Here is a 22,194-nt window from a genome sequence, read left to right as displayed (position 1 = left end):
GACTAGAAGATCTGAACAGGAAGCTCTCCGCAGAGGCATAAGACCAGAGGAGTTCCTTAAGCTGTGATATAGAGGGAACATCCAATATATCTTAAAGATAGGAACGTTCAGGCAACTGAAAAGATGTCAATGAAGAAGATTCATCAGCTACTGTAACCAATTCCGATATCATAGGAGTAGGCGTCGCACAGATGACTGCACAGTGGTAAATGTTCTTCGCTGAAGTAATTGGTCACAGAATCAGAAGGCTCCACAGAAGAGGCACTGAAATTGTGCTGATGGTTGTGCACATAGAGGGAGTCCATGTGCCTCCTTTGATCAGAACAGAATCTGCACTTGTCTGTTTGCGTTTAACTAGCTCTCGCTGGAGTTGATGCAAGCAATCTTTGCTCACCAGACTGCAGATACTCAAGAAACAGCTGTACTGTGAGCCTCAATACCTCTAGGGTCTCTGTCTTTTGGCAACTGGCCTCTTAGGGCCAACTGTGCAGAGAGGTTGAAGGCATCTCAATGGAAAATTCTCAACTGGCCTGTGCAGAAGTTGATGGTTTCTACGCATAAAAACCCTTCTTGCAAGTCTTTCAAAGAACTTCTTTTCAGTTTTCAGATGTTCTCTGGGTTGACTGAGATTATCCCTTAGTGCTCTTAATGACATTCCAGCACAATGTTTGCAGTCCTTTTGGTTGTGTTCAGGACCAAAGCACAAGAGGAATTTTGATGTACATGTCAAAATTCTGGATTTTTCTGCCACATTTTGGGAACAAACAAAAGCCCAATTTAAGCAACATAACAACAAAAGAATTATAAGAGGCTTGACCAAAAAACATCAGAGAATAAACTACATGGAAGAGCTTTGTTTTGCTTCTGAATGAGTAGAAAAAAAAAACAAAATTAGGAAGCTGAGGAGACCACGGGAAGGACCTTGCATGATCAGAACTTTGCACTAAAGTTCCGAGCTCTGGAAGAACAGTTCTGTCCTGGTGTCATTGGATGACATCACCCACTTGCATGCCTGATTCAATCCTACTTGCTAATGTAAAAAATATTTTCTCCAATTTTGTTTAAATGTGCTACTTATCAACTTACATAAGAACAACCATACTGGGTCAGACCAATGGTCCATCCAGCCCAGTATCCTGCTTCCAACAGTGGCCAATCCAGGTCATAAGTACCTGTACCTGGCATGTCCCTTGGTCTTTGTACTGTTTGAAAGAGTAAACACTCCTCTACTCAGGATTTTGTGGACCTCTATCATATCTCCCCATAGCCATCTCTTTTCCAAGCTGGAGCCCTATCCTTGTTTGCCTTTCCTCATAGGGGAGTAATTCCATCCCCTTTATCATTTTGGTCGCCCTTGATTTATAATTATGCTGTTTCTTTTTTGAGATGTGGTGACCAGAACTGCACAGAGTACTGAAGGTGTGGTCACATTTTGCAGCGATACAGAGGCATTATGATATTCTCTATTTCTTTCCTATTAATGTCTGACATTTTTCTCGCTTGTTGGCTAGTGCCATACACTAAGCATGAGATTTCAATGTACTATCCATGATGACATCATATGTTGCCTTTATAAAAGAGATGCAATGCATTTGCTTATGTGCCTTTTCTATGTAGGTGCCCTGTTATAAAAATTAACCCCATGTGAGACAAATGTTTCCCAAGATATTTAAGGATGTGTCAGTGCCCTGGTGGTGAACGCAACACACGGCATGCAGAGATCTGGGTTTGATTCCTGAACTTGATTTCTGCTCCTCAGACTGGCCAGAGCTGGGGATGTTGCAATAGCAGCTCTCGCAGCCCTGGGGACATACTGGAGAAGTCCCAGCCATTATGTAATAGCAGTACACACTGGTCAGACTCAGTCTATATTAGGCAGGTTCTAGAGGAAGCTGTAGTTTCTGGCCCCAACCAAGGACTGTTGCTGTAATGGCTGAGCTAGACAGGGTGAGGAGGGAAGGGTTAAAAGCCCTGGGTAGCTGTGAATGAAGGCTCACTGCACCATAGCCCAACAACAGTTGAATCCAATTGAGCTGCAAGCCCAAAGGAATAGAAGAAAACTGCAAAGGAAAGAAATCATAGTTGTGGTATGAATATATTCTAACATGAAAGTTTGGAACTTCAGGCATTCTGATTGACAGATGCTTTGACCATTAAGAATTTGTTCATTCCTCGGCAGATGAATATGAGGAATGGCGATGAGTCAAATCTAGATCCCAATCGTGTTGCTATAAAAATATATCCACATGACAAAAAAAAAAACTCTCAGTCAATCAGAAAGCTCGCTCAGTCCCTCCATTTTACAATGGATTCTTACACACGGTCACATGATGCCATCTGACAAATCACAATGCTGGATTTTCTACAGGCACGTCACAACATTCGTCCTTGATAGTGCATCCAGGAATTTGGGCTGAGACTTCGGTTCCCTCCCCAGACGCCACGGGGGCAGTGCTCCCCTGCCCGCTCTCACCCGTGTGTCTCTTGTAGTGCTTCAGCATGTTGACCTTCTGAGCAAACCTGCGATGGCATTCCTTGCATTCATATTCCTTGATCCCCTTGTGCAGCTTCATGTGATGGCGAAGTGCATGCTTTGTCTTCATTCCTGCATGGGGGGAGGGGAATGCAAGCAGAGAACTTTAGGCCATGTGCAGTCTCAACCCCTGCATCCTGCAGCACATCAGTACAAGCCGCACATGTTAAGAGTTACAGGGAATGTCTATGGAAAGGCCCCCATACAGGTATAACATAGAAACTCTACAGTGAATCAAAATATCCTGAATGAGGTGCTAGAATATTGTGATAATGAAAATGCTCACAGACAGAAAAGCCTGAATTCCATTTTTTGCTCTACTTCCTGCTCTCTTGCAGGCTGAGAGCTGAGGGTTCTGTGGTTGCAATCTCAGACTTTGTGTATTTGCTATACTAGCTTTCTTGTCCACCACAACAAAGTGGCTTACAAGTTTTACATAAAATTGTTCTAATCATTTTATCACATGAAACACTAGGATGGGGTAGGGAACAGACAGGGAAAGAAGGGGTGGAGAGAGAGCAAGGTGTTGTATTTATTCCTAGTGGTTAGTCCATACCTAAACTAGAAAAGAACTGTGGACTGCTTTCACACTGCTAAAATAAAAGGTCGTTGCATAGGACAGGACAGCAGTAATAGCTTGGATTTAATACTGTACTTTATTTAAAAAAATGCTCTGTGCTTTACAATTTACTCCCTAACAGACATACATCTTTAGAGCGGATAGTGCTGGAAGTATAATCCTGACACCCAACCTGCATGAAGGCTTCAGAAGAGGAGAAAGGAAAGGAACAGTTTGGTTACCAACCCACTACAGCTGGACAAGTAGAGAAGAAGGGGAAGGGTGACTTGTCCATGGCACATGACAGACGTTGAAGGGGTTTAAACTTAAATCCACTAAATATATTAGCAATAATCTCCTCCCTGTAGGGCTATGCACCACTCCTCTTCCCCTCCCCCAATAAATAAAAGCCAAAAAGTAAACAGGGAGGCTATGCACAACCCTGATGACTAATGTATAAGAAGCAATATATGTGCATGATGCCTCCCTTATGAGAGCAGAATAAGAAAGGTACAGATTCATTCCCAGACATTCAATGCCAGGCCATGTCCAGACACCAGCAGTGAATATCCAGGCAATTAACCCCATATGGTTAAAGCTAGAACAGCCTTTTAGGCGGCCCAATTTATGTAGTTAAGTGCTGAATATCAGCACTTAACTACATAAGTGCAGACTCTGCCCCCAGACCACTCAAAAATTAGCCAGTTAAGGCTTAGATGCTGACTGCAGTATTTAATGATACTCTCTGGTGAAGTGCCACTGAATATTCATGATTAGCCCCAAACAAGCCCCAGGAACTGCTCCTGTTTAAATTGCTTTGAATATCAGTTGGTTTGATCTCAAGAGAAAATTTTCACAGCTACCTGCAATTATGCAAAATCCCGGTTTTAAGAGAAAACTATGAGTGTACATTCTTCTTTCAAAACACAAGTAACTGCAGAAATGTACTACTTTGCATACAGGTAGATTTTTCTCAAAAATCAGAGTTTAAATATTGCCTCAATCTTTTTTGAGAAAAATCTACCCACAGGCAAAATCTGTGGTTGGCGTTTCTAATAAATGCCGGCAGGGGCATTTAAACTTCTACACCTGAATATACAGCACCAGTCAATACATGGATATTAGTGCAAAATTCAGTGCCAATATCCAGAACACTTGGGACAGCTGTTTTACAATTCATAGCTATTTGGATCAGTCAATAAATAAATTGCTGCTCCACCCCCAGACTGTTCTTGTGCTATTTGGATAGCACCAGGGTGGTCTACAATGATTTTCAGCAGCAATAACCAGATAATGCCACTGAAACCCATAGATGGTCCCAGTCAGCGCTGTTACCTGGATAAGTAGTTTTTGAATTAGAGACAGACTGAATTTTGGTTACAGCGCTGAAACCAGTCCCAAATCCTTTTTCTGCCTGGTTTCAGTTTTGGCTGAAAGCTTATTTTAATTTTCAGTACGTTTTTGATTTTTGCTGAAAATGACTGTGTGTTCGGTGGAGGCCGAATGTTTGTGCTTTTTTTCATTTGTCTCCATCCTCCTGCCCCCAAAACAGAAGTTACCCTTCCTCCTGGACCTCTCAAGTGCCTCCCTCTGCCTACCTGTAGGTCCCCTGAACATATCCTACAGTCTCTGGTGGTTTAGGGGTGTAGCTGGGGCAGGAGTGATCTTCAGTTTCTCTTGCCCATTCCGGCTCTCCTCTCAAATGGCTGCCACGACTGAGACATCATTCCTGCCCTGACTACACCACCAGACTATAGGAATTGTAAAGTAGTCTGGGGGAGGGGGACCTACTCTTTGTATCTTTCTTTTTTCTGTACTGCGATTTCAAGTAATGTAGTTATGATCTTGCACAGTAGTTTATATACTAAACAGAGTGCTCCAAATAAATGCTTTTAACACAAATTTTTAGCAGGAATTTAAACCTGTAAATTTGCGATGATAAGCTCCTTAGGAATTTGCCTCTCTGTGGAGTTATGACGCCAACTGACCTTCACTGGTTCACATTCACACAACCAAACGTAATTTTTTCAGTTTCAGCCGAAACCAGGCAATGAGTTTTGGCTGCAGTTTCAGTTTTGGTCAAAAACTTTCAGACAGTTTTGGTGGCAGTTTCAGAAAAAAGCTATTTCATGTGGAACTGAAAAAATCCTCAGTTTTGATCAGCCTCTATTTTGAATATGGCCCAGTCAGCGCTGTTACCTTGATAAGTAGTTTTGACTATTGGTCCAACAGCGCATAGATATGAAAATGTAAATTCATACCCTGAATTAAAGATGGCCCTAGGGCCTGCCTATTTTTTAACCAGTTAAAAGCGCGTGCACTGTTAATTTGGGTATGAACTTTTAGCTGGGTAAAGGCTAAGCAATTTTCTGAGAGCCAATTTACTTGGACACATCGATACTTACCCAGGTACATGGCTTGTAAATTTGCTCTCATCATCAAGAGAAGAGTAGCAGTGAGAGCCTGGCACAACTCACTCACCTTTCCCACACTCCGCACACAGGTACTCCCGAATATTGTCATGCACTCTCATGTGTTCCTTCAGCATGTCCTTTCTGGCAAAGGATTTGCTGCACTGGTTGCATGTATGACTCTTCACACCTGAAAGGCATGGACATGTAACAGAGAAAAACGTGCCTGAGAACAAAGGAGCTCCACAAATCAAGAAGTCAACTTCCAAGTGTGAAACCTTTTCTCGCCCACAATGGGAAATCTGCAGAAATGATATCTTCTGGCCTGAAGTGTCCACAACAGGAATGCAACAGCCTGTGCCCATACAGTGAACTTTCTAAAAGTCTGTCCTGTGCTGATAAAGATCTTTCCACCTGAGGCCAACTACAAACAGCCTTAACATGAGGAATGCTCATAACAGGGATTCTGGCTGTATGAAGAAACCACTGGGATCACAAATACTTGTATTGTGTTTTGATATACTTTCTATTGTGAGGAATGAAAGGGAGATCACTGCTAAATAGGATGACTTTTCTTTGCTAAGAATATTTAATTGTATAATAATTTGGAGTATTTCATTAAATTCATTAAGAAGAAAGCAATGGAGGACAGAAAATATTAGAATTTCTGAAAACAATTACATTTCAATGAACTAAACCTCCTCTTTAATGTCACTGAGAAAATATTGCCCACGTGTCTCCTCAGCTTATAAACTGGGGAGGAGGGTTAGGGATGTTGCAATCTTGCAATAGAGGAAATGTCACTGTTCTTGGTAAAAAATAGTTGCTTACCTGTAATGGTAGTTCTCCTTGGCCAGTAGATCATCTAGCCACACAGCTGAAGTAACATCACAGTGATGTTACCGACCTGGCCTTTATAAAGCACAGAAAATTCAAAAGAGCTGACTGCTAATGTCCCTGCATTCCTATATCTTCATACAAACGTTCCAGCCTCAGTTAATCCTGAAGCTGGTGGCAACTCTGGGTGGGTAGGTGGGTCTGTGTGGCTATGAGGCATATTTTCAAAGCACTTAGCCTTCCAAAGTTCCATAGGTTTCTATGGAACTTTGGAAGGATAAGTACTTTGAAAATATGCCTCTATATGATCTACTGTTCAAGGAGAACTACCATTACAGGTAAGCAACTATTTCTTCTCCATGGACAGTGAGATCATCTAGCCACACAGCTGAAGACTCCCAAGCTATAACGAGGAATTGTCCAAATATGAATGCCAAACTTAATAAATGTAATAATAGGACTGTTTCCTGGAATTGGAGGAGGTGGTGAGTTGATGCCTCCAACCAATGAAATAAAACAGTTGTTGCAAAACAGAATCTGCTGAAGAGGCAGCATGAAATGAAATGAGTAATGTTTTGTAAGATATGTAACAATGCCCACATGTCTGCTATAGAATTGTCTAGTGGCGCAGTGTTTCAGAAAAGAGCTTTCGTACCAGACCTAGCTCTCAGACGAGATGATGTGATCTGTAGGGTTTGGAAGGGGGTGAAAATATCCACTCTGCTCTTAGTTGAAAAAGATGTAATTCGCAGTGTATAGAGACAAAGGACACTTTGCAGAAAATGAAAGAAATAACTAAGACATTCGGTGAGAGGAATTAGTACAAGCCAATTATATAGAAAGAGCTCAAGAACAGAGCAATGTGTGGAATTGTCTGTGATCTGCACTAGTATATGGCACTTTGCAGAATACTGGTAAAAGAAAATAATGGTTGAGATGGAATGGAGAAAAATAATCTTAGGTAGAAACTTCAGATGTATGTGAAGAAGTATTGTATATTGCAAAATATGTGTATATTTTCCATATTACAGTAGTTTGTGAACGAGAGAAATAGAGCATTGTGATGCAATGTTTACTGGAAAATTGCTTCCTCTAGTCAAGTATGCCAAACAAATGATTAGAAGAATCAAAAGAGCATCTTTAAGGATATTCAGCAATAGAATGAGGTCCCAAACTACAGCATGAGGACATACTGGGGCCAGAGATAGAAGAGGTCTTGCTTGTGTAAACAGCTGATGAATAATAGGAATATAAGGCATGGAAGAATGGAATAGTGAAAAGGGTATCTAAATATCCATTTAGAAAGGGAAAGAGAATCCACTATTGGAGAGACAAGTAAATGTACCCAACAGCTGAGAAACACTGAAGTGCTCAGGTTCAGGTGACATATCTCATACGAGAAAGTTAAATACTGCCATTTCAAAGTAGATAACAGATTTGTGATGACTGTGCCACAAGAAGGGCACGACACACGTTCGGAGAAAAAAACAGCATAAGTCATCATAAATAACATATGAGCCCTATTGTTAGGGTGAGGTTTGAAAAACCTCAGTAAAGGTGGATCCGTTGGGTTGGTGGTATAATACTAGGTACTATTGACAAGAAATCGGCTGATACAGCGCTATGAAAAATAACACTGGGACCACAGATGTCATGGTTAAAACTGAGTAGAGAAAAGGATGCATGCTGAAGCACCCATTTCATTGTGCTCTTTCATTATCATTAATTTTCTTTTCTTTTTTTAAAGGCATTGGATGGTAGGCATACAGCCATTTCTGAGTCCAGGTTAACAGAAATACCCATGGTAGTACTTTGCTGTTTTGTGATTGAGCCACCTTGAAATAAATCAGTGACATTTCACATTAAGAAAGGGCTGGATCAGTTCTATGGAAGGTGAATACCAGTGTCTGAAAATGGATGGTCCAATTGCAATCTAGTTAATGACATAAAACTTGGAGAGTGATTGTCCAATTCTATATGAATCATGTGAGTTGTCAAATTGTTGCGAAAAGTACAAGGAGCCAAATGAATGGCCCTTAATTCCCACAGACTGATGGCTAGCATTTACTCCATCACATCTAAGTACTATGGGTCGTATATAATGTTTGATGCAACCTCCAGTCTTTGTTAGAAGAATCTGCCACTAGTAAGATGTGGAGAGGTAAAAGGATGAAAAAATGCAATTATATTCTAAGATTGCCCTGGATGTTTCAAAATCAAAGTGATCATTTGAGACAAAAAGTAAATGGTAACTGCATTACCAACAGTTACACAATACGTGACTGTGAAGAAACAGTGTTTTAAGCCTGTAAATAAATAACTAATGGTATGAATATCCTAACTTCTTGGGCCAACGCTTTCAAAATGAAACTAAACTAAGACAAAACTCAATGTCTAATCCTCTCTTCCCACTATTCCACATTCCATCCATCTACTCTCACCACTCCTGATGTTACAATTCCTACATCCAACAATTTGAAAGTCCTTGGAGTTACATTGGATAAATACTTATCCCTTGAAGACCACGCAATATCCATCACGAAGAAAATGTTCAATATGATGTGGATGTTGAAACGTGTGAAGCCTTATCTCCCACTGAATACCTTCCATAGCTTGGTACAATCCACGGTACTCACCCACGCTGATTACTGTAATAGTATCTTCGTTGGATGTAAAGCCCAAATCATGAAAAAACTTCAGACTGCCCAGAACACGGCAGCTAGACTTATTTATGGGAAACCTAGATTCGAAAGTGCAACACCTCTCCGTATGAAACTTCATTGGCTCCCTATTAGAAAACGAGTCAACTTTAAGGCCATCACACTAATCCACAAGATCATACATGGAGTATCACCAAGTTACATGGTCAATCTATTAAACCTTCCGACCAGAAACATGTCAACATCTTCACGATCATACCTTAACCTGCACCTTCCCAATTGCAAAGGTCTAAAGTACAAGACCTACCATGCATCTAACTTCCCCTATCTGGGATCCCAACTCTGGAATGATCTACCCAGATACATTCGGTCAATTAGTGAATATCTTCCCTTTAGGAAACTATTGAAAACCAATCTATTCAAACAGGTTTACCTGAATGACTTGACATACCATAAGCAAACATAAGCAATACATCAATTTACCGGTTCAACTAACCATTAATAACAATGACTCAGAAAACATCTCCTACCAATCTTCTTACCCTCCATGCTCGTCCTAACTTCTCCTTTATCGCCCCACCTCCTTACTTATCCCTATCCTTTCTCTCACACCTCTTCTATCCCATTTACTCCTTGTTCATGTGTCCCACCATATACCTCCTTTGTTGATTCTGATACTACAGATTGTATTCTCTTGTTACTATGTAAGCCGCATTGAGACTGCGATGAGCGGGAAAGCGTGGGGTACAAATGTAATAAATAAATAAAATGTATTGGATATTTTCCTGCATTGATTATGTTAGGAATTATATTTATCCGATTTGGCCAGCAGGTGGTGTTTCTTTGCTGTAAAGCTGTTACAGAGAGTTGAGTGTTTTTTTTTTTCTTTAGCTTGACACAAACAGGAAGCAAAAAGAAGTATATATTTGAAATCTTGTTAACTGGGATCTGATTGGCCTGGAGTTTGAAATTACCCAGCAGTTGTTGCTTCAGTCTTAGCTCAGGAGGAAAGAGAGACAGATCTCTTTGCTGAGGCTCAGTGAATTATATGTCCTGACCTTCCCAGGTACTGTTTAGACAGTATATAGTGTTATAATTTATCCGTATTTCAGTTACCTGTTATTGTTTGCTATTTGCGCTACTTTGTTCCATTGTTCAATATTTGTTTTTAAGAGAACAAACATAATTGTTTGTTTGCCCTGTTTGTCTAGACTGATAAAGAATCCTGGTGGTTTGTGTGTTGGGTCTATGAGTGCTTTCTGGGAACAGTGGGACCATTGGGAGTGTGGCTCCAGTAACCTAGAAATCACTGGGGATAATTGGAGAGCGGGAGAATTGCCCAGAGCCAGTTGTGACCCAATTGGTGGGAGAAGGGTGCTAGTGTAGAGCACAAGCGGCAGCTGCAGGTGGACCTGAGCTGTGCTGGGGACAGACCCTCTGGCCACAGGGTAACCACAGGCGGGTAGCTAGGCGTTTCGTGACAATGACATTGATACGTGAAGCTCCAGTGGAACTGTCATGTGAAGTCATGCCTGAGGCAGAATAAGAAATAGTGCTCATGTGGCCAATTAATGAGAAAAAGAATGTGACCATTAAAAGTGGTAATTGTACAGTAACAGAGAGATTTCATGATCTCCTATATACTGGCTGCAAGTGGGATCTGCCAATGTTTACTAAAAAAAATAAAGGCTGCAAGGTAGTCATAGTAATTTGGAAGGCATGAAGAGGCATTCGTCAAAGTTTAGCCTAAAATTCTCCAACAGTTCAAATATGAAGCTAAAGATAGTGCACCCTGAGGAAGATAGGTCACTAATGTGATTGTACTTGGTGTAAACACTCATGATTTTGAAGTCAAACATAATGAAGTACACAGTAACAATCTTAGATCGAAATCAAAAGAAAGCAGAACTGTGTGCTGATATCTGATGTCCAAATATCGCAGGAGAAAATAAAATTCCCTGTTCTTTCTCTGTATACCGAAATACTGGAGTAAAACAACTGTCCTTAGATAGGATACAATTTATCAATCGCTGGTGCTGTAATTCTTTTGACATCAGGATAAATACTATGTGTTGAGACACTGAACAATTGCTAGAGCCATTAACACTTTTTTTTTCCAATTCTAGACAGCTTTTATGGTTGTTGAGCCATCTCATGTAGTCAGCTTCTTATAGCATGACTTTACATTTGAGGACCTAGAGTGCCCTTAATACCCAGAAGTTCAATCAAGTGCTGACCTCATTTACTACATATTGGAGAGATGTAGTCCTTAGACATCTTCCTTTAGGAGACTGTCTTTACTGTTCCTGCAATGTTCAGAGACAATCAATGCAGCTAACTGGATACATCTGAAACCAGTGTTGTTTTCTATACCCATAATGAATCACTATTATGAAAACGCAATAGGATTAGTAAAGTACAGAGGATCATCCATGTATTTGCTTATGCAGCCCATACATTTGGGTGTTTAACAGGAGAGTAACCTGCACAGTCCTCAGTCATTTATTTTTCTTCATTTCTTAATACAAAAACAGTGAAGTATGGGGCAATTGTTTTGGTTATTAAGCCCCTAGATATCTTGAACAGCATATATAGTATGAAGACAACCTTTAGTTGGCCTTACTGGATAATGTTTTAAATGTATTGATCTAGTGAACTAGATTTAGAAACTGTAACACTGTAAGATGAATATCCACTATGATCGATGAAGAGGCTACTAGAGGAAAACAGGTCAGAGAATATAATTAGCATGAGAACAAAACCATGCTTCTGAGAGACCGAAGCATATATTAAAATAGACAACTTTTAGAAGAATCCTCTATGTGTGATGAAATGCCTATCCACTCACCTGGGGCTAACCCTGCGGACACTTAGAGGGTCTATCCCCAGCACAGCTGAGGTCCGCCTGCACCAGTCCATGTGCTCTACACTAGCACCCTCCTCCCACCAACTGGGTCCCAAACGCCTCTAGGTGAGTCTCCTGCTCTCAAATTATCCCTGGTGATTTCTAGGTTATTGGGTACACACTCCCAATGGTCCCACAGTTCCTAGAAAGCACTCACAGACCCAACACACAAACCACCAGGATTCTTAGTCAGTCCAGACAAGCAGAGTCATTAAACTAAAAAAAAAAAAAAAATCTTTACTGCCAGAATAGAACAGTAAATCATATAAACAGGTAGAAAAGAACAGGCAATAACAGATAACTGAATATGGATAAATTTAAAACTACTTAACATATTTATAAATGAAATGGAAATTGGAATGATGAGTGAGGTGATTAAATCTGCAGATGACACAAAACTATTCAAGGTGGCTAAAACATGTACAGACTATGAAATATTGCTGGAAGACCTTAGGAAATTTGAAGACTGGGCATCCAAATGGCAGATGAAATTTAATGTGGACAAATGCAAGGTGATACACATTGGAATGAATAATCCGAATCATAGTTACCTAATGCTAGGGTCCACCCTGGGGGGGTCTGCACTCAAGAAAAAGATCTAGGTGTCATTGTAGATAAAACGCTGAAATTTTCTTCTTAGTGTGTGGCAGTAGCCAAAAACAAACAAACAAACAAACAAACAAACAGGATGTTAGGAATTATTAGGAAAGGGATGGTGAATAAGACCGAAAACACTATAATGCCTTTGTATCCCTCCATGGTGCGACTGCACCTTGAGTACTGCATTCAGTTCTGGTCGCCGTATCTCAAGAAATATATAGTGGAATTAGAAAAGGTTCAAAAAAGAGCAACCAAAATGATAAAGGGGATGGAACTTCTTTCATATGAGGAAAGGCTGAAGAGGATAGGGCTCTTCAGCTTAGAAAAGAGACGGATGACATGATTAAGGTCTACAAAATCCTGAGTGGTGTATAACGAATAGAAGTGGATGAATAGCCTAGTGGTTAGTGCAGTGGACGATCTGGGGAACTGGGTTCAATTCCCACTGCAGCTCTTTGCGACTCTGGGCAAGTCACTTAACCCTCCATTGCCCCAGGTACAAATAAGTACTTGTATATACTATGTAAACCACTTTGAATGCAGTTACAAAAACCACAGAAAGGCAGTATATCAAGTCTCATTTCACTAAATCGATTTTTTACTCTTTCCAAAAGTACAAAGACTCGAGGAAATATGGAAATACTTTTAAAACAAATAGGAGGAAATATTTTTTCACTCAACGAATTGTTAAGCTCTGGATCTCTTTGCCAGAGGATGTAGTAATAGCGGTTAGTATATCTGGGTTTAAAAAAAGTTTGGACAAATTCCTGGAGGAAAGTCCATAGTCTGCTATTGAGACAGACATAGGGAAGCAACTGCTTGCCCCAGGATTGGTGGCATGGAACGTTGCTGATAATTGGGTTTCTGCCAGGTACTTGTGACCTGGCTAGGCCACTGTTTGGAAAACAGGATACTGGGCTAGATGGACCATTGGCTGACTTAGTATGGCTACTCTTATGTTGTTATATATCTAAACATTTATCTACTACCTAAATAGTACCAGGGGAGTTCAGGAACAAGATATAGCTGTTCACAGATTATGAAATCTAACTGTTCACACGGTCTCAGGAAAAGAGAACCTTCTCTTTCCACTCCCTTATCTGAAACTTAAAAAACATTTCTTCACAGCTTTTTGTAACAAAAAAACCTGACAGTTCTGTAACAACTTTACAAACAACAGCCAGCCAGCCACCACCTGCTGGCCAAAGGAAATGCACATAAACAATAGCTATATAATTTACAAGCAGAAAAATTCCCTGAAATTCCCTGTTTTGCAACACCTTCCCCGGGTCTTGACAGTTCACTGTCAGGGCGGTTTTGGCTCTTCCTTTCTGGAGAGTCCATCAATATTTCCGTGTTCACTGCCCTTCCGGTGCTGTATGGTGAAGTTGTACATCTGCAGGTACAGGCTCCACCAGAGTATCTTCCAATTCTCTCCAGAGATTCTTTTAAGCCAGACCAATGGATTGTGATCTGTGATGACAGTAAAGTCTCGCCCATACAGATACAGTTGCAGATTCTTAAGGGTGCACGCTAAGGCCAGACATTCTTTCTCAATTGTGGCATATGCTACCTCTCTGTCAAGGAGCTTGTGACTCAGGTACACAATGGGATGCTCCTCCCCTCTGCCATTCACTTGACTTGAGTACAGCCCCAATGCCATATGTTGAGGCATCAGTCTGTACCACAATTCTTTGATGGTAATCTGGTGCAGCCAGCACTGGAGCGGTAGCTAATGTAGTCTTTAATGCTTTAAAGGCCTCTTCATATTCTGGCAACCAAGCAATGATTCGAGGCAGTCTCTTTGTAGTTAGGTCAGTCAGAGGCTTGGCTATGGTGCTACAGTGAGGCACAAACTTTCTGTAATACCCCACTGTTCCAAGGAAGGCCAATACTTGCTTTTTAGTTTGGGGAGTGGGACAACTCAGGATAGCTTCCATCTTAGCTGGCTCAGGCTTTGGCTGTCCACCTCCCACTCTGTGCCCTAAATACTGAACTTTTGCCATCCCCATCTGACATTTGCTGGGCTTGATAGACAGGTGAGCCTCCCTGATCCGGTCCAGCACTCCACTTAAATGGATCAGGTGGTCATCCCAAATCTGACTGTACACAGCAATGTCATCAAGATAAGCCCTAGCATACTCCTGAAGTCCATCTAACAGCTGATTCACCCAGCACTAGAACGTACTGGGGCATTTTTCATTCCAAATGGCATCACAGTAAATTCATAAAGGCCAAATGGAGTAATAAATGCTGATCACTTCTGAGCAGCAGCTGTTAGGGGGATCTGCTAGTACCTCTAAGGTCCATTGTGGTCTACTGGGCCCCAGATAAATGATCTAGCGACTCATCCATCCAGGGCACTGGATAGGCGTCAGATACAGTACATTCATTCAGCCTCCTGTAATCTACACAGAAGTGAGTTTTGCCATATTTCTTAGGGACAAGAACTACCTACAGGAGAAGCCCAGGGACTATGAGACTTCTTTATTACACCTAGGGATAGCATCTCATCAATCTCCTGCGTCATATGCTTCTCCACCTGAGCAGATATTCAATAGGCACTCTGCTTCAGTGGTGTATGTGATTCCTGAAAAGCATGTATCTGTCCTATATCAGTATCCATATCTGGAAGGGTCTCTGCTGATGGCTCTGACAAATCAGGATCAACAGCCTGCTCAATAGGTATGACAGTTGTCAGGCTGTTCCATACTCATGGCCCTGGTCACTTCAGGAACTGGTGCTGCTGGAAGCACTGGAGTGCCTCCTCCTGCTGCCTGGTCTGCTTGTTCCACCTGGACCAGAAGTAGCAGAGATCACCTCTCCAGCTCCAGATCATGATCATCTGGAACTGGAGAGGTATTCTCTGCTACTTCTGCTCGTTGGTCTGCCCGGGCCTGACTATGGGTCACCATAGTGGAAATGCTGACTCCGCTATCAAGGGTAATGTTCATTGGACCCATGTCGGTCCCACGCAGCATTGGCACAGGCATGTTTTTCATTATTACTACTTCTCTGTATCCAGGCTTAGCACCCCAATCCAGGAATACTCGAACAATGGGTACAGTCTCTCCAGATCCATTGGCTAACACTACCTCTTGCAGTGCGCCCTGGTACAATAGCATCTTTCGGCACTAGCTCGGGTCATAACAAAGTAATGCTAGAGCCAGTGTCCACAAGCCCAGTCACCTGAGTCTGATTCACAGTTACTGGGATGCTGTAGTGTTCTAGAGACCCATCTGCTTACTTGCTTGATGAATGACCAGTAACTTTCTATGCTACAGCAAGTGCATGGGCTTCCTTTATGGGACTGGATCCACCCACAAAAGCCGCCAGCTTTGGTGCAGGAACTGAAATGCTCTTTAGCGCAGGCTTAGAATTATCTGAGCAATCCGCTTTGAAAGATCCTGTACGCCCACACTGGTAACAAGGACGTTCATGCCTAAAGTCTTTAGGTTTTCAGGAAACACTGAAGGGTTTGCTGACAGTCTCTGAGGTTTCAAGTATATTTGGTTAGGACTATGGCTGCCCTTAGATCCTGGCTACTGTGGATAAGGACAGCTTCTCTTTGCCAACCAGGGATGGTTAGCCATCTGGATGACAACGTTGAAGAACTGCTCCAGGATCATCATGTTTTGGCAGTCCTCCAGGGTTTTAACCTCAGCTCCACTGCGCCACCGCTGGTGCTGGTATCTTAGCTGGATCACAAACTTGATGTGAGTATCATCTGCCCCTTTTTTAAAGTCCAGAACTTCAGTCTGTATGTCTCGGGGGTAATGGCATAACTGTTCAACAAAGCTTTGCGCACCTCCTCAAACTAGGAGCACGTCTCCATTGACAGTCCTTGGAACGCCTGAGATATTCTACCACCGAGCTTTCCTCCCAAACAGCGCACCCAGCTGGAATTCCCGCTCTTCACGCAGCTGTTGTTCTAACTGCTGTCGCTCTTCCCTGTAGATCTGCCGGATTTCAGCTGGTGTGGCATCCGGCTCTGCCAACTCACGGGCCTCTGCTCACAAGGAGTCTGTTCTCCCCTCTGGAGAATGCTGCGCAGGCAGTTCCTGCATATCCTCCTTGCTGAGGACATCCGATCACTCTGGTGTTAGGACAGGCATATCCGGTGTCTGATAACCACTGTCAGTCATCATCAGCACGCTGCTAATCTCCTAACACTACAAAAAAAAAAAACTAAATGGTGAAGGGACCCTGTTATTGCAACACTCGTTCACTGTGCTCTATGTCTGGAAGTTACAGGTTAAAATAAACCTCTGAACCACTAAGTTGATGGTGACCCTCACACCACACACTGAGACTAACAATCCCACTATGCTCCCATAAAAAAAGAAGAAATGTCTGTGATGAAATGCCTAACTGCTCGCCTGGGGTTAACCCTGTGGCCACTTAGAGGGTCTACCCCCCAGCACAGCTCAGGTCCACCTGCACCTGGGCATGTGCTCTACACCAGCACCCTCCTCCCACTGACTGGGTACCAAATGCCTCTGGGCGAGTCTCCCGCTCTCAAGTTATCCCCAGTGATTTCTAAGTTACTGGGGCCACACTCCCAATGGTCCCATAGTTCCTAGAAAGCACTCACAAACCCAACACACAAACCACCAGGATTCTTAGTCAGTTCAGCCAAGCAGAGTCAATAAAATAAAAAAGGTTTATTGCCAGAACAGAACAATGAATCATATAAACAGGTGGAAAAGAACAGGCAATAACAGATAACCGACTATGGCTCAAATATAAAAGTATCTAAACATTTATCTGTTACCTAAATAGTACCTGGGGAGTTCAATGCATCATGCATCCACTTCTGAACTCTCATTCCCGTAATATCACATCACTCATACCTTTACTCACAGAAAGATATATACCATATGTCTTCATGCCTTATTATCGCCCTCTAAGCTCCCATTGAGGCTCATTTTCAAAGCACTTAGCCTCCCAAAGTTCCATAGAAACCTATGGAACTTAGCCTCCCAAAGTGCTTTGAAAATATGCCTCATTGTCTCCTTCCAACGTTTCAAGGTTTGTGTTCCATTGTTACATTCCTTAACGACACCTCGATTGTCTCGCATAACTCTGCACAATGTAATCCATAACCAATCTGTAACAAATTGTATTTCCATCATTTAACTCATATTGTAAGCCACACTGAACCCGCAAAAAGGTGGGAAAATGTGGGATACAAATGCAATAAAAAATAAATAAGAACAAGATATAACTGCTCACAGGTTATGAAATCTAACTGTTCACAGCGTCCCAGGAAAAGAGAACCTTCTCTTTCAACTCCCTTATCTGAAACTAAAAAAAAAAAAAAAAATTCCTTCACAGCTTAAGCTAACAGTTTTTGGCAGGAAGAAGAAACTGACAGTTCTGTAACAACTTTACAAACAACAGACAGTCACCACCTGCTGGCCAAACAAAGGAAATGCATATCACAAACAATAGCTATATAATTTACAAGTAGGAAAATTCCCTGTTTCGCCACACTATGTGATTTTAGGACGGAAAAAAGTTATAGTTGAACATAAGAGTCCTGCACAGAAATAAAAAGAAGCTCTGTAGAAAACTTGGAAGTTGGGAGATGATTGTAAGAGATAATCTGCCAACTGCCTTGATGCTCTCACTGTCTGTCAGGCTGTTAAACAACCAAGCCATTCATTTAGATTTTGCAGCTGCTGTTGAAGTAATTAAAATAAACAGCAGAAGTACACTAAGAGACAAAAGAGTCAAATGTCCACACGGCTTGCATCTGGCTTTTTCAATCACGAGACCAGTGCTCTACTTTGACTGTTGTCTGTCTAGAAAGCAGAAACAGACACAGAGAAGAGGCTGAAACTGGTAGAAGAAAGAAAACCAGAGTGAATAACTGAAGCAATTCTCTGTAGAGAAGGCACAGCACAAAACAAATAGTGACACTAAGAGGCATACAGTTTAGAATGACAATCTGTATGTAGGTTTCGAGAACAGGATCAATATTAAGACCAGCTCCAAATAATTAGGCACAGTACATAGAGAAAACACGTACGTCTTAGTTTATTAATTCTTTAGTGATTGTGCCATGAACCTTGGAATCAAAATGCCACTTTCGATTCCCATGAGTTGCTACCAATTTGTATACACATCAATGCTGGAGTCATGCGTACTGACATCAAGAGTTAGCATGGCAAGGAACCTGCTTTAATTTCAATATTGATCTCCCAACAAAAACGCATGGGAGAGAGTAGAGAAGCCAACTCAAATGCATTCTGGTTGTCAGCATCAAGGTCTCTACCGACATCGATGATGCCATTTTGACTTCAATGAGCTCTCTCTGACATTTATGCACATCCACATTGGATTTGTGCATATCAACATCAGTACTCAGGAGAACTGTCTCCGAGTGTTGTTGATGGTGGTTCGAAGTCGGCATCAGCATCGAGGAACCATCAGTTGACTGAGCTGTGACAGAGTCTTAAGCAGGCTGTGCATCCTGTGTGGCTCCACCAGCGTCCACATCGACGGCATGCACAGCACCAGATGTACATGAATTGCAGGAAAACCAGTTTTTTAGTTGCCGTGTATGTGGCAAAGATAAACTTACATCTAGGCCTGGCGCTGCATACACAGCAACTACAAAATTGGTTGCCTTTACAATTCAAGTTCCTGATGAAGCCGTATATTTCCCGGTGAAACGGGTCCTGTTGGTCTTTTGCACAGCAGATGTTTTCTGCTTGTGCTGATAATTTTATTATTCCACAAGCGCTTTAAAAACCAATGCTGGATTGAAATGTAAGAAATGTGGTTTACTACTGCAATTTCTGCCTGCATTTTTTGTGGATGAGTATTGAATAAATTTGGACACTTCCTTTGTTTCAGACTGGGAGATTTTTTTGTCTGTCAGGATTTGTTGTGGTCTCCTGTTTTTCCTGCATTTGTTGGTAAAGTTTTTGAGATTTTCCTGAACCAATGCCGATTTTGTGAATATCTGTTGACAAATTAGGCATTGTTCCACAGTATGCTGCTGCCACAGCCAATTGGAATAAACCTCTTTAGACATAGGAAAAATTTTTATTCAATGAAAATAAATCTGGGAATGATAAATAAAGAATCTTTAAATGGACAAAGAAAGAAAATATGAAGGGATTTGAAGGCTGAGCGGGTTTGAATCTTAAAGCGGACAAAATAAAACTGGGGGTGTATGCAGTAGATATAGTATCTGTCAGTGGTGGGAATGCAGGGACACACGCACACAGCTCTTTTGAGTTTTCTGTGCTTTGTAAAGACTGGGTCTGTAACTTCACCGTAATGTCACTTCAGCTGTGTGGCTAGATGATCTCACTGTCCATGGAGAACCTTAATTACCATTTGCCATCAGTACATGTGATGGATGTCTATAGTAAGCCTGGATTTCCTTAATTGCACTCCCTCACTGGGCCACATTAAGGGAGGCATAGCTAGCCTGCCCAGACAGGAGGATGGGGCTCAGGCAGAGAGGAAGTTAAAACCCCAGTGGGAACAGGACAGAGAGGCTCAGTACAGGGAGAATGGGTCCTTCAAGAGAGATTCTAAGCCAGGCAGCAATGTCTGAAGACAGCCCCAGGGCAGGAGGAAGGAATCTTCTACGAGAGTTCCTAGTCTTTGACTATCTTAACTTGTTTGAAGACAAGTTAAGATAGGAAGATTATAGTGAAGCTGGGCTTTGAGGAACCTATGTTCCTTTTTTGTGTAAAACTGAGTTTCATTTAAATTCTGCCTACTTTTGCTTACCAGATCTGTCATAATAAAAACTTTTGCTTTGACTGTATCTGTGAAAGCTCCATACCTGGCTGCCACCCATGCTACCACAGTGTAGTTTTCATGTGTAACTGAAGGAAACTAGAAGGTGAAGAGAAAAAAAGCAAGCATGTGGAATGGATGGAAAGACTGAGAAGTGATGGAAGGAGTGAGAGGGATGTGGGGTCAGAAGGGGAATTAAATGGATGGATGAGGAAAGGATGGAAAAGTGTGAGAGAGATGAGGTTAACAGAGTAGAAGGACTGGTGGAATGAGGAGGGAAAGATAAAGGCTGAGCAGAGAGGATAATTAAGCATTATTAGCCCTAATTTTGCAGAGTACATCTAGTGGTATTACAGTACCATTTCACTATACTATTCTTCCTGATAAATGCTTTCAATGAGAGATTTCCAGTTTTGGCCCAAACCCACAGGGTCCCAGAAAATATATGAACTATCCTACAGGGCTATGTGCAAGTGCAAGGGAACAGTTAGTGTTTTTTCAGAAACAGGGAGCACTTCATTTTCAGAAGAAAAAATAGCACGATTAGCTGATCTAAACCCCTTTCCAGTCATTTAGCTTAATTTTTCTTAATCAGAAAAATCTCAGCCATAACCCTCTCCACTGAAAATCTAAGCGAAAGAGGGCTTTGTACATACTCCCTGCTCTATATCCAAACACAGAATGGAGGAGTGGAGGAGTGTCTAATGGTTAGTGCAGCGGGCTTTGATCCTGGCAAACTGGGTTCAATTCCCACTGCAGCTCCTTGTGAAATTGGGCAAGTCACTTATCCCTCCATTGCCCCAGGTACCAAAACTTAGATTGTGAGCCCTCTAGGGACAGAGAAAGTACCTGCATATGTGTACAGCGCTGCGTATGTCTAGTAGCGCTACAGAAATGATTATTAGTAGTAGTAATGTGTTTTCAACTACTCTGAATTGGTGGGGATTGATCAACCTAACATCTGAAGTTAGGAATATGTTATCTAAGGATAATGAGATGGTTTTACTTAAATTTGATATATTAGCTGTTTTCAACACAGTCAGTCATAAAATGTTATCTGATTTTGGTTATAACACCACAGCGTTAATTGGTTTGATTTTCTTCTGAAAAATAGACAATATTCAGTTGTCAAGAATGGAGTGTTTTCTTTCTCTTGGAGACCTCCCTGTGGTGTTTCACAGGGATCCTCAATATCTCCATTACTCTACAATATCTATGTGAGTTCACTTGGGGCTATCTGTTTGGATTCTACTTTCTATAAGATAAACAGTGGAAAAAAGAAAATTAGCTCCTGGTCTAAATCCTTCTGCCTTAAGCTTAACACAGATAAGACCAAGGCTCTCTGGTTTAGTTTGAATATTGATAATATTCCTGGCTATATTTCTTGTTATGATGGAACTCTGCTTTCAATTGAAAGATTTCCTAGGGTAATTGGAGTTAAGTTAGATGCTGCTCTGACAATGAATTTTCAGGTCAAACATCTTACTCAGAAGACATTTTTAAAGATGAAACGGTTAGTACTTAATTATTTTATTCCTAGCCACGTTAAGATACTAGTGCAGCTATTGATCCTATCTCAGGTGGATTACTTAATTCACTATATATATGTATTACCCAAACACAACTTACTAGGTTGCAGTTGATCTAGTATACAGTAGTTAGAATGATTTTTCATAAATCTAAATTTGATCATGTGTTCCCTTTGCTTGTTGATCTTCACTGGCTTCCTGTTAGAGCATGGGTGATCTTTAAGTTATGTTGTTTAGCTTTTAAGATTCTGGAGGGCACTGGTCCAGCAGATCAGATTGTCTTGCAATATCCAACTCTTGAGGTGTAAAAATAGTATCTCTATACGAAAATTCTTTTAAACATCAGTTAGTTAAGAACTGGAATGCTTTACCAGTGGATGTTCAAATGTGTTCAAA

At 41.5% G+C, this 22,194-nt stretch overlaps 1 protein-coding gene across 3 annotated transcripts in view; it reads right to left on the bottom strand.

The window, feature by feature from the left end:
• The window catches only part of PRDM15 (PR/SET domain 15), a 391,258-nt gene that overhangs the window by 95,553 nt on the left and 273,511 nt on the right, over window positions 1-22,194 (bottom strand). For 2 of the 3 annotated variants that reach the window (XM_030203815.1, XM_030203816.1), the window contains exons 18-19: window positions 5,574-5,693; window positions 2,474-2,605 (exon numbers count right to left, since the gene is read on the bottom strand). In XM_030203815.1, coding sequence (XP_030059675.1) covers window positions 2,474-2,605; window positions 5,574-5,693 — 252 coding nt within the window. The remainder of the gene's footprint in view (window positions 1-2,473; window positions 2,606-5,573; window positions 5,694-22,194) is intronic. The other variant, XM_030203817.1, reaches the window with a different exon arrangement.

This window comes from Microcaecilia unicolor, chromosome 5 (genome assembly GCF_901765095.1).
Source record: "Microcaecilia unicolor chromosome 5, aMicUni1.1, whole genome shotgun sequence".
In the NCBI taxonomy this organism is placed as follows: domain Eukaryota; kingdom Metazoa; phylum Chordata; class Amphibia; order Gymnophiona; family Siphonopidae; genus Microcaecilia; species Microcaecilia unicolor.
Note: the sequence above shows the minus strand (reverse complement) of the source record. Positions and strands in the feature narration are given on the sequence as shown.